Source organism: Microtus ochrogaster, unplaced genomic scaffold (assembly GCF_000317375.1).
Source record: "Microtus ochrogaster isolate Prairie Vole_2 unplaced genomic scaffold, MicOch1.0 UNK18, whole genome shotgun sequence".
In the NCBI taxonomy this organism is placed as follows: Eukaryota; Metazoa; Chordata; class Mammalia; order Rodentia; family Cricetidae; genus Microtus; species Microtus ochrogaster.
This window is the reverse complement of record NW_004949116.1, coordinates 2,623,237-2,635,679: the sequence shown is the minus strand read 5'-3', so window position 1 is coordinate 2,635,679 and position 12,443 is coordinate 2,623,237. Positions and strand designations below refer to the sequence as shown.

Below are 12,443 nucleotides of genomic sequence, written 5' to 3'. Positions count from 1 at the left end.
CCTTGGACTTCCCACAGGTCAGGGAACCCTGATTGCTCTTCAAGCTGATGAGGGAGAGGGACTTGATTGGGGGAGGGGGAGGGAAATGGGCGGCAGTGGCGGGGAGGAGGCAGAAATTCTCAATAAATAAATAAATTAAAAAAAAACAAACACAGAGACCCAGAGGCCACATGAACTAAAGGCCTTGCTCAGGCTCAGGAGAAGACAGGACAGCCCTCTCCACTCAAGTTCTAAGACAACTTATAAAGAATCCTCAACTGACTGCTTGTTTCTGATTTTGAGAATTTCTTTGTGTTAATTTTACCAACTTCTGTGTGTGTGTGTGCCTGTGTGAAGGTCAACCTCCTATGCCTGTCTCAGGATCTTCTACTTTGTTTGTTGAGACAGGGTCTCTCCCTAGAACTAAATTGCGTGCCTAGGAAGCTCTGGAGATCCCTCTGTCTCTACTTGTTCAGGGCTGTTATTCCAGAGGTGTGCCCATGCCCCACTTTTGACATGGATGTTGGACTCAAGTCATGCTTACACACTTAGATGGCAATTGATTCCCAACTGAGACATGACCCCAGCCCCCAACTTGGCACATTTTTGCTTGTGGATCATCTATTTAAGATGCTCCTGCTCCTGGGAAGTTGTGTGTAGCATGGACGGATGTCTAGCTGGCTTCCCTACATAGACGGGAAGCTGTATTTTAGGAAGAGTGCTGAGAAGGATGCTGCAGAGTCAGGAAGCAGGGGAATCGACCTGAGGCTCCTCATTCGGCACACAGGGAAAATGCTCAGAAACCTGGACCTTCTTTTTCAGAAGGCACATCCTCCCCAAACACTAAGCAGCAAAGGCTGTGTTGATAGCCACCATGAGGAGCTTCACATCACTGAGGAATGGGGGGCAGTGGCAGGTTTGCCAATAAGGGACAGAGAAACCCTTTATCCAAGAGAGGCCACATCCTTATAATTCATCTCCCAAGCAGAGTTATTATTTTCAGGGAGGGGTCCAAAGAAGGGTGTGGCCTAAAACCCACAAAGCCTCTTTGCTCATTCTACCCACTATATGTGGACTGTTTTGGTCACTGGAGTCCACGAGCCTGAAAGAAAGAAAACCCCGACTTTGGACAGTTCTGGTCCAGGAGCATCACTCAAAGCAGGAAGGGGAAAACAGTGAATGTAAGCGGTTGCTGGACACACACCGTGACAAGACTACGTAGCCAGTGACAAAAAAAAAAAAAAAAAAAACACGCTCTGGGGGCCAGAAGCCAAAAGGAAAGTTTTAGTTCTTCCTGTGCCAAGAATTCCCAGGCCCCAGCTTCCTTTAATGCTATTGTTGATTGGCCATGAGTCTCAACAGTCCAGGAGTCTTGCAGATCTCAGGGCCCTGAAGAAACACAGAGACTCTGCTCTCCTTTCACTCACCAAGGCAGGCACTGAGGACCAGAGCAAGCCCCTAGACTTAGTTCTCAACCATCGTTTACCCAGCAACCCAGCATAAGGATAAAGCTCACAGGCACAGAGCAGGAAGATTTAACATGAAGCAATGGCCTTTATACGTAAAACTGCCCACCAGACCTACTCCCAGAGGAGACAGCCCTCAATGTTAGTGCAATAGCAACGTATCAACAATAAAGGGACACCAGAGTGCATGCTGAGGGCCTAAGATGTTTCAAGAAAAGATTTCATCAAAGTAGCATTACTTTCAAAATAATCTTTTGTTCCATAAGAACAAAATGTCTTGATTTCTCTCCCAGTGTGTGGCATGGTGAGTTGAATGATTAGTCTGTTAATATTCCGAGCATTTGAAGTTTGTGAACTAGATGTCTGTCAACAGTGGAAGGGAAGCTGAGGATTGCTCTCACCCACGTCATTTCTTTTTATCCATTGACTAGTACAAAATAAGACCAGGGAGCACAACCACACATTTGCCTTCTCTAAGCCACCCAACTGCAATTGGAGATGAACTTCTAAAATAATGTGTAGAGAATACAATCTGTGGGTAAGCATGAGTCTTCAGCTAGGCAATGTGCTCTGGACAGGGCCAGCCAGGGACTGTTGTCTAGTCTTTGTGGGGCTCCTGGTGATGCATGGGTCTGCAGACCTGGGAGGGCTACACACAGAAACACATGTGGAAACAGCTAGCTGAAGAGACTTGCAGCGCATGGCTGTGACTGTTTGGAGTCCTCACAGCCCACTGGGAGGGTCAAGTGTGCCTCCCTGTTCATGAAATCAGCTCTAAGCACATAGTGCTGAGGCTTGCTTGTCTGTCTCTGTGCACAGGTGGATGCCCTGAAGCCATTCACTGGGAGGCCCTCTGCTGCTCTCTGAGGCAGTGAGATGTCCAAGCACTTGCCTGTCAGAACCAGGCACAAACCACGCCGTTCTCATAGTGAATGTTAAATATCACCTAAATTTCAATCAAGCCTGGAGTGCCAAGAACTGCCAGTCATCAAACCCAGGCGAGGCAGTGATTAACAAGCCTTCCAGGGCAACTGATGGAAAAATTAGGAATCCACAAGCCCCAAATTAGCAGAGCAAGCGTGGAAGCCTCATTCTATGGAAACCACAGAGACTTGGGTGGGAGCATGGTATTCAAATGAGTTACAAACCAGACTCTTACTTATCAACTTAAGAGTTGATAGAGCATTTAAAAGTATAGCGAGCTCGCATCTCATCTTGCTCTTGTTCCAACAGATGATGGGTAAAATGCTGGTTGCTGCAGAATCCCTGGGCTCTGTTCAACTGACTCTAATGACAGTAATAACCAAGGCAGAGATGGGGACGGGGAAGAGGATGAGTATAGGTGTCACGTGGGTAACCATATTCAAAGAGCAAGCAAGATACATGATGAGCAAGCTTTCTCTACCCCAGAGAGTGAAGAAAGCGCTTCACGAATCTTTAAGAGCTACATAAAGATATCCTATACTACAGCATCCCATGCCAGCTAGGACTAGAAACACTCATTTAATAACAGATTTCTATGACCACCAATAACATGCTATGTACAGAAGTAATCTTAATCCATGTCTGTAGCCTCATATCTACATGCTCTGGTTCTATCAGCATGCTATGACAGGGTCTGCAAAGGGACCATGGTGTGGGTAGGCATTAGACAGTGGGTATGCTTAATACACACTTATACCCTTTTTATACAAAATTATGCTGATTATCATAACAGACCAAAAGAAGGCTGAAGAAATTAGGAAAGCAGGTGTATCTTCACAAACAGGCAACTAAATCGGTTAGACCCAAAAGAGACGCCCAATGAAGGCTTATGGAGTGCGGTATCAACACAGTTCTCAGTCACATCACAGTAGGACAGCCAATCTTTCTGTCCTAAAGTCAGGCTCTGAGCTAAGCCTGTAGCTTTCCTGTGCCAGGCAACAGGTGCTTTGCTGAGGGTAGGAGACTTTTTACCATCAGAGCACAGTCTTTTTTTTTTTTTGTCTCCCTCCGTTTAAAGAGAGACTTCAAGTTGGGCAGACTGGTTCTCCCAAGCATCCCTCCCCACCAGCGTACCCCAGACTCAACCCACTTTTGTAAACAACTCCAGGCCTTGCTAGAGAAGCATTCTTCCATTGCTTTGCTAATTGTTCTGAAGTAGCATGTCAATCCTTGCTCGCCCCTGCCTCATACAAAAAGCAAAAACCCACATGGTAGCACATGGGGGCCTTATCCCATATCAACACCTCAAGGGCTAAAACATCACTCAAGCAAACACACCCACAGGATTTCTGCTCAACTCTCAACTCGATGGCAATCTCCCTGTCCTTACCAAAAGAATCCTGCATTCTGACCTCTTGGGTCCATACCTCAGGCCACTGGCACTAATGGCAGGGGTACTGATGTCAGATAAGTCAGCCACAAGCAGGCTGGGGTCATCTTACTGAGAAGGCAGGGCAGTGGTCCTCAAGTTGACAACGTTGTCACTGCCAAGATGTCCCTTGACCCACAGTCCTGAGGTTTGGGGCATCCCCAGAGGTCTTCTATCCTTCAGAAGGACTTGTAATCACTGCCCCCTACCGTAGAGACAGTTCTCTTCTTTGGGGCAAACATCTTTCCCAAATCTGGGGAACAGGCTCTGTCTGCCTGGCAGCTGTAAATGTGGTGTTTGCCTCCAGGGCAAAGGTACACACATTGAAGGCTGAAACCCCACAGGTCTCAGCCCTGACTTGCACCCAGGAGACCAGGGAGGGCATTAGGGCCCAGAGCCACTTCCTGTCTGAAGAGACCTCCCTTCCCTGTGCTTGCCACAGAACAGCCCTGGGGATGTATTTGAAACTCAGCAGACACAGGCAAGATAGCAGACTGTGCCCAAAAAGCAACAAAGCCACATGCCCAGAAGACAGCAACCGCCAAACCACCAACTTCTCATTTGCCAACAGATGCTGGCTCATTCACACCCTCAGGTTCGAGTGGGAAGTCCTGCAGTGTGTGAACACCAACCAGGTCTCCGACTTCCCCTGGGGAACTGAGGACTCCTGAGGTCTGCCCCAGGACACATTGCCTCTCAGTGTGGATTCCCACCCTGCGAACCCTAGCACTCACCATCACGTTGCCCTGCATCTTAGCAGTCTTGATCATTGCCTTTTCCTTCATTCTGTCCCAAGTCTTGAACCTGACTTCTGGTCCAGAGAAGAGTAACTTAATCCATTGTTCTGGTGAGGACCCAAGTAAGGACTGGAGCCGTGATTACTGGGTGGAGATGGCCGTTTTGAAGAAAACACAATTCTGCCGCCGCGTCCTGGTTTTCTTATCCCTCTGGGTTCACAGGTAGATCCCACTGAAATCAACTCTTCCCAGTCGCTGCCAGGAAAGCGGAATCAGGAGCCAGGCGCTGGGGGATGCGGCTTGTAACAAAAAGCAAGCTGGGAGCTGCGGAGCAAGGCTGTGGCTGCCTGAGAGCAAAGGCGTGCGTTTCCTCAGAGCTGGCTCTCAACACGCTGTGAGTGACAGCGGCGTGGCAAGTGCCTTGTGCACTCCAGGACTCTGGGCGGGGATGCTTGGCTGGCAGCGCAGGTCCCCAAGGGCGGCGACACCCAGAAGTCTGTGTGTGTGTGTGTGTGTGTGTGTGTGTGTGTGTGTGTGTATACACACGCGTGCGCGTGCTGGCCTCAGTCTCTGCTGAGCAGGACCTGGAAGCCCCAGGCTGCAGCACGCTTCATCTAGCTTAGCTGCCAGGGGGATCAGCCAGCCAGAGGGTGACTACAAACAGGCTCCAGGGTGATCTTTGTGGGTGGAGCCGGACCCGCTATTAGGAGGGATGAACAGGCACCAGCCCCAGGCTGCGTGCCCCGCAGAGCAGGGAGCAGTGGCGCAGGGAGCCAGACTCTACACGTTCGCTAAGAGTCTGGCGGAGGAGCTAGGGGCAAGCGGGAGGAGCCTGCGTGGCAGCTGATAAATAATGTGGTTTTGGGTTACTATGGGACACACGTGATATCTCCATGGTTGCACCAGGGCGCCTTGCAGTCAGTCAGTGGCTGTGGCAGTGAGTACTGCACTCTCTTGAACCACATGTTGGGTCCTTAGAGTCCCATCCCGGCGCCTGCTACCCCAGCCTAGCCACTGCCCGTCAGATCTCCGCCCAGCCACAGTCCTGACAGTGCCTTTGTTTCTTCAGCACATCTCTCAGGCCAGCACCCCCCTCCCAGAATAGAGCCCAGTGGAACTCCAAACCCACTTCTATTTCCCCAGCTTTCTCTCAGGGTGGCCAAGTCTAGATTCCAGGATCGCCAACCCAAAGCGCTCCCAGGTACATTCACAATCACCACGTTTGTTCAGCGTTATTCCACACATCAGGGAGCTTCAGTGTATGTGTGCAGAAGGCTGGCACTTTCTTTTACAGCTGGACCTAGAGCAGCACTCCAAAACCAGCCAAATGCAGGCTTGTGGAGGTGTGTGAAGCGCGCCCCCGCCTGCCAGGGAAGGGCAATGGCGGGAGTCAGTTTCGGAAACTTCTTTTCGCTTTTTTTAACATACACGTGCGCGCGCACACGCACGCACGCACGCACGCACGCACACACACACACACACACACACACTTCTGTAAAAGGGAAACAGGAGGCTCAAGCTGATTGCTGTACAATGAATGGATACAATACGGTGTGTAAGCATGCGTAGAGCGCAATCGCCCGCACCGAAGTCTTGGGTAGCTGGTATGCAGGTGTAAACAGCAGATCTGGGCTGGAGAAGGTAAACTGAGGAAAACACTTGGAAAGCGGTCTGTGAAGGATGCCTCTCTACACTGTAAGTATGGTCTCTTCTGGAAATAATTTCTTCTGTTAGAGTTTTTTTTTTTTCTTTCCTGGTCACCACAGCAAGATACTATAAGCCGAAATGCACTCTGCCAAAGCCAAAGGCCCAGGATAAAGCCCTCCCAAAACACTAGGTGTCCCCCTACAATGGGTGGACTTCTTCTGGTCCCACAGAAAGCCTCTGGGTACCCAGAGTGGCTGAAGGAGGGAGGTGGCTTTTTGGGGTCTCTTTTGAAGGACAGTGATTCCACTCTTTGGGCGTCTTCTTTCTTTCCTCCACTAGCTCCTGACCCCTACTTTACCTCATTTCCTCCAGGGTTGTAGCATGGGGATCTGAATCCGGGGTAGGCAAAGATTTCAGGCCATAGAAGATTCAGGTTACCACTAGATGGTTTGAATGAGAAATACCCTATAGATTTGGGCTATTGAATACTTGCTACCCAGCTGGCAGGGCAGTTGGGAGAGGGTTAGTGGGATAACATTGCTGGAGGAAGTGTGCTACTGCGGGGAGGACCTTTGACATTAAAAGCTTATCTAGAACTTCCACTTCACTCTCTCTGTTTGCATCCGAAGATATGAGCTCTCAACTTCCTGTTCCTGTCACCATGTCTTCTGTTTGCAGCCACACCTCCCATCCATAACAGACACATTTCCCTGGAACCATAAGCCAAAATAAACTCTTTTAAGTCACTCTGGGTGGAGTGTTGTATTTCATCATGGCAACAAAAAAGTAATCCATTCAGCTGTTCACACCGGGCACAAGGTGGGGGAGACAAAACAAAAAAATGTTTTTCACCTTGCCGTATTCATTGCACCTGTTAAATTACCACTGGAAATGGAGGATGTACAAAATCCTCATGTCTAAGAAACCAGGAAGGCTGAGCGTTTGCCCCAAACAATCACCCAACAGTCATGAGCCCTGCTGTTCTGGGCTCTTTGAGTGCTATTCTTTCTACCCATTGTCCGAAGCCTACAGGGGAGTGAGGCTGAGTGAGAGGTAAACCTAAGGAGCCAAAATGGAAGGGGATAAGGCAGCCTGGAGGTTCTGAGCACGTGACTGTGCTTATTCCTTCCCGGTAACTCATCTGCTTCAGCCAGTGCCTTGTGGGATGTCAGGGGTAAAGAAGTGAGGATCATCAGGACCGACTCCATGAGAAAGAAAGAAAGAAGGAAGGAGGGAGAACAAGAAAAAAATTGCTTAAAATGGGATAACTACCAACTTTCCTATTAATATTAGATAATACATTTTGTAAGAAAACCCCTCAGGAAATCAAGGCTTTCTAAACCTCTTTCCATCCCAGCCACAGAAGCCCTTTCTGTATTTTTTTTTTCACATTTGTGAGCAGGAACGCTAGCTGAGTCTTTTCTGCCATTATAAAAACACTGCAGGGCAATTTGTAAGTGATGCAATTCATGCTTCTGAAGTGGGCAGGTTCAAGATGGAGATTTTACATCCAACCAGGACCCTGCAGAGCATCACACGGCGAAAAAGACCGAGCATGCCGCTTGGGTCCCCTTTCCTCTTCTTATAAAGCAATGAACAAGATCATGGCACAGCAATCTAAGGGTTTCACCTAGCCCTGACTGCTCTATTTGCTAATGTCATACAACATGTGTTTGACCAGGGCATCCAAAGTTGCCAAGCACAAATATTGTCCATGGGTTTACTCCCAAGTATCAACTGTCTTCTCTAGTTTCCACACCAGCATATTCTGTTCCCTTTGATATCTGTGGGAAGAGCAGTGCTGCCTAAGATTTCCTTCTGTTTGGGTCTGTGAGACATGCCTTTGCTAGGCACTGACATGTGTCATCCCCCGAGCCTTGGAAGATTGCCTGCAGACCTGTAATCCAGCAGCCATTGGATATGTCTAAACTTTACTCCATCCTTAATTTCTGAGTGGTTGGTTTGTGCATCTAATTAAGGCAACTCTGGTTTAAGTTTATAATTTTGACTCAATATTCATTTTTACATGTGCATTTGGGCAATATTTACAGCACAAGAATAGACTCCTTGTTTAATCCCTTCTTGTAACTTGTTACTTAAAAGTTAAGTATAAAAACTTAAGTATATAACCTGAGTGTGTTATTTATCCTCCTTTTAATTAAAATGCCTTCCTAAGTGTCCTTCAACCAATGAATACAAATTGACCATGTGGTGCATAAACACTATGGAATACTATTCAGCTGCAAAGAAAAATTAAATCACAAACTTTGCCGGTAAATGGATGGAACTAGAAAAGATCACAATCAATGAGGTAACCCAGAACCAGAAAAACAAGCATCCCATGGCTTCTCATATATAGTTTCAATGAACTTTTCTCTGGTCTGACAGTACTTCCTCTAAGAACCAAAGACCACCTAACAGAAACACAAATACCGGGCATGAGAACCCTTCTTATGTGATGTTAATCAGGGCTGTACAAGAGACTTCCAAACATACAGCCTATTGCTGCTGTCTTGGTTATCTCCCAGAGGTGGATGGTAAATCCTTATTGCTGGGTACCATACATTTATGAAACAGGGCCCAGAGGCCTCTGAGCTAGAATTGACCTGAATGTCCCCTCCCTAAGAACTAGCCTTCATGATACCAGAAGGCACCATGAAAGCTTCCAAAGGAGGCAACCGATAGTCCTACCCAGCTACGATGCCTATGAACCACAACAATGGCCAGCATAGCACCTTAACCCTAGGAGTGCTGTGGTGGCATACATAATTTGGCAGTAACCAACAGTTCTCTCACTGGACTTATGGCCTTTCTGCAGGGGAGCAACCATGCCTGGAACTGGAAACCCAACTGAGTGAGGATCTACAACCACTGCTTTACTAAACCAGCCTAATCTCCAACTACAATCCATAAACATTTGCCATTATACCCATAGACGAGGATGGTTCTCACCCCTTGTCAAGGAAACTTTTCTTTGCAATACACAGATAACACTAAAAAAACAACAACCAGTCAAACCTCAGAGTTGTGGAGCCCCATCCCAGTGGATATAACTTCAAAATACTCCCAAATCTAAGCCTCAGGGATCATTGCGGGGGGGGGGGGGCAGAAAGACTATAAGAGCCAGAGGGCCAGGAAATATTTTGTGAGATTGTGTTTCCTATACCCATAAACTCTCATCAATATAACTGTCCAGACATGAGCTGAACAAGGGTGACAATAATGAATATGCCAAAGTGGATGGGAAAAATCCATGAGACCTCAACCCCACAAACAGAACCATAGGAAACTGAAGAAATTCAGGGAAGAGCATACCAACTGATTGTCCAATGGAAAAAGTCACCCCTGAAGTCACATAATAGGTAGCATTGTGCAGACAAAACAGGTTATATTTAGAAACATATATGCAATACCGATTAGTGAAAAAAGTAACCATGAATTTGATGGAGAGCAGAGAAGGAATAGTTTGGGGAAAATGGAAGGGAGAAATGCAATTGAATTATAATCTCAAAAACAAAATGCCTAGTTAAATAAACTTAAGAAAGGGAGGCTTTGTTTTGGCTCATTGTTTGAGATGACTCAGACTTACTTTCAGGGGAGACATGATGGCAGAAGAAGAAGTTGCTTGCTCAAATCTCAGCAGACCATGAAACAGAGGCGAGACAGGAAGTCAGGGGGATCCACAACCCTCAAGACCCACCCTACAGTGAGCCATGCCCTCCAGTGAAGTTCTACTTCCTATAGGTACCAGAACCTCCAAAAAGAGGACTACTAGCTAGGGACCAAGAGTTTAAACCAGGAGTCATATTTTATATCCAAACCATCTCAATGGGTGAACACCATAAAAAATTAACATATAAAAATCTCAGTTTATCAAAGAGAAAGTCAAGGCTTCAGGGGAAAAAAACACATACGTATTCTTAACCATAGCCTAGGATTTTGCACATTAAATTTATTACAGACTTTAGAATGTAATCATTTATATTTTATTGAAAGCATCATCCACCTTTAATTAACTTAAATTTACTCATGAATTTTCAGGAAGATACCTTCTGGAATAGTAGGAATGATTGGCATTCACTTTACCAAATACGCATAAATGCTAATGATGGTATAGAGAAAGTGTGCAGCAAATTGTTTTTTGCCTTCTCTCAGTCCATTCAGAAAGAAGACTAATTAACTTCAAATACATCGTCACACTAATGAGATGTGATGAGTTTGATTATTGAACATTTGGCCCAGTCTTTGAAAAGTCAGCATCTGATGGGAGATAATCAATTAATAATGTGAATCATAACAATGATAGTACAGATGTGTTTCAGGAATAGAGATGTCAGTGCTGGGGGGTAGTTGAGGGGTAAATAGCAGAATGAGCTAAAGTCAGGGGTGACAGATGAACTACATCTCAGTATTGATTTAATGTGACCACCAGGGACCTGGATCCAGGAAGACAGCTTCTGCAGCGGGATGTCATGGGTCACTCAGAATGTTAATACAGAGACAGAAGTATGTGTAATGAAACTAAATGAGGGAAGAATCACAGGCACTAGACACTGGAGTTTTGGGAACTGGAATGCCAAACCCAAGTCCCTAAGGGACAATGATGTGTCAAGATTGTCAAGATTGACTGTCCGTCCGTGGCGAAGGCAGGGAGTGAGGTAGGACATCTAGACATCCCCACACTGAGTGGAAAAGATGGGCTAATGTGGGTACCTTCTCAGGGAGTGAGATGTAGAGTGGAGATACTCATGACTCATTCTTGTAAACTAGTGAGTATGGGGCTGGGAAGATGGCTTAGAAGTTAAAGCATTCCACAAGCCTGAGTATCAGAGTAAAATCCCAGAAAGTCATATGGAAGATAGAGATGAGAGTTCCAGAGCAAGCTGGCTAACCAGACTAGTAAGTACTGAGTCCAACCCCATCTCTGAGTAAAGTGGAGGTACATTCAAGGATGATTAGTGATGTGAAACCAGGTCTCCACATGCGCACACACACAGAAGCACAGGCAGCACTACGAGTGTGGCATGCCATATGGAAACAAAACAAGAAAACAACCCAAACCCGAAACCTACTGAGTCCAACATCAGTGGGTGGGACTCACACCAGCACCTTCTCCATCGTCCTTTGCAGACACACATTGCCATCTTCATAGGACATGCATGAAGTATTCAACGTCACCTCACTTGATTGTTTGATCAGTCATCTTTTGTACAGTTAGAATAAAACTTTATAAGTTATTAATTTGTCTCTGTGTGTGCATGCATCAGTTATGTCCCATTAAACTGGAGATGGCACTGCCAGCCATTCCCCTGCATCCTCACACTCTCAAAACCTGACTAACTGACAGCCAGCGAACAATCCGAGTGTCCTTAACAAGGGGCGCAGGGGCATCTGTGCTGCCACCTGCCTTCAGAGAGCCAATCGAGAACCAAGAGGATCACAGTTTACAACAGATGCCCTTTAAAGCCGAGGCACATTGTTCTACTGCTGAGAATAGATGTGAGAAACCCTGTGTTTAGACTGATGACATTCAGACTTGGCCGCGTCTCTCTTTGCTGAAGCGGATCAAGCATCCTAGAGTATGCTAAGTTCATCTGTCCAGCCTGGTTCAGTTACAGGGCTTTCTCACCCACACCCACTGAAATCATAAGCTCTTCAGAAACAAGAGAATTCTGACCAAATAAATCCCTTGCTGGGTCAGTCCTACCAGCTTTCCTTCAGGATGCTGGTTTCTCTGGTGCTATAAACATCAGACTATTTATATTTAAGAGTCCTGTAAAATTTGGTGATTATTTAGAATTCTCCACAGCTAAGCATGTGGAAGCCATCATGTCTGTGGGTGACATGGGACTCTCAAATACAGTGGCTTTGCAAAGTCATAGTACAAGAATATGCACTTTTGAGTTCTATTGAAGAAATGGCCAAGCATTTATAGACTGAAGCTAATGGTACAGGGGAAAGAGATTTAGGCAAAGAAGAATTTTAATTGGCTTATCATCAAACTTACATGCACCAAAAATCATCAAAGACAGCTTGAAATTATAACCAAGCTTAAGTCATTCAATGGAAGCAGCTTAGAGGTACATTCATAAATATACCTCACTAATTTTCCCATATAATTAATAAATGGATCAAAAAATCTATGTATATTTCTTTCAAAAATATAGGAAATTAAAAATAGATACCATGTTTTTTAAACTTTTTTATTATTTTGTGTTTCTAATGCAACTGGTCTATTGAATTCACCACTACTCTGTCCCA

The 12,443-nt window shown here is 46.0% G+C and overlaps 1 protein-coding gene across 2 annotated transcripts in view; it reads right to left on the bottom strand.

Annotated features, from left to right (window-relative positions):
- Positions 1 to 12,443, bottom strand: part of Dpp6 (dipeptidyl peptidase like 6) — an 880,940-nt gene that overhangs the window by 791,133 nt on the left and 77,364 nt on the right. The window contains exon 1 of one of the 2 annotated variants that reach the window (XM_013353878.2): positions 4,533 to 5,138. The exons of the other annotated variant lie outside the window; for it this stretch is intronic. Coding sequence (XP_013209332.1) covers positions 4,533 to 4,583 — 51 coding nt within the window. The 5' untranslated portion in view covers positions 4,584 to 5,138. Of the gene's footprint in view, positions 1 to 4,532; positions 5,139 to 12,443 lie in introns of those variants that run through there. 2 annotated transcript variants of the gene reach the window in all.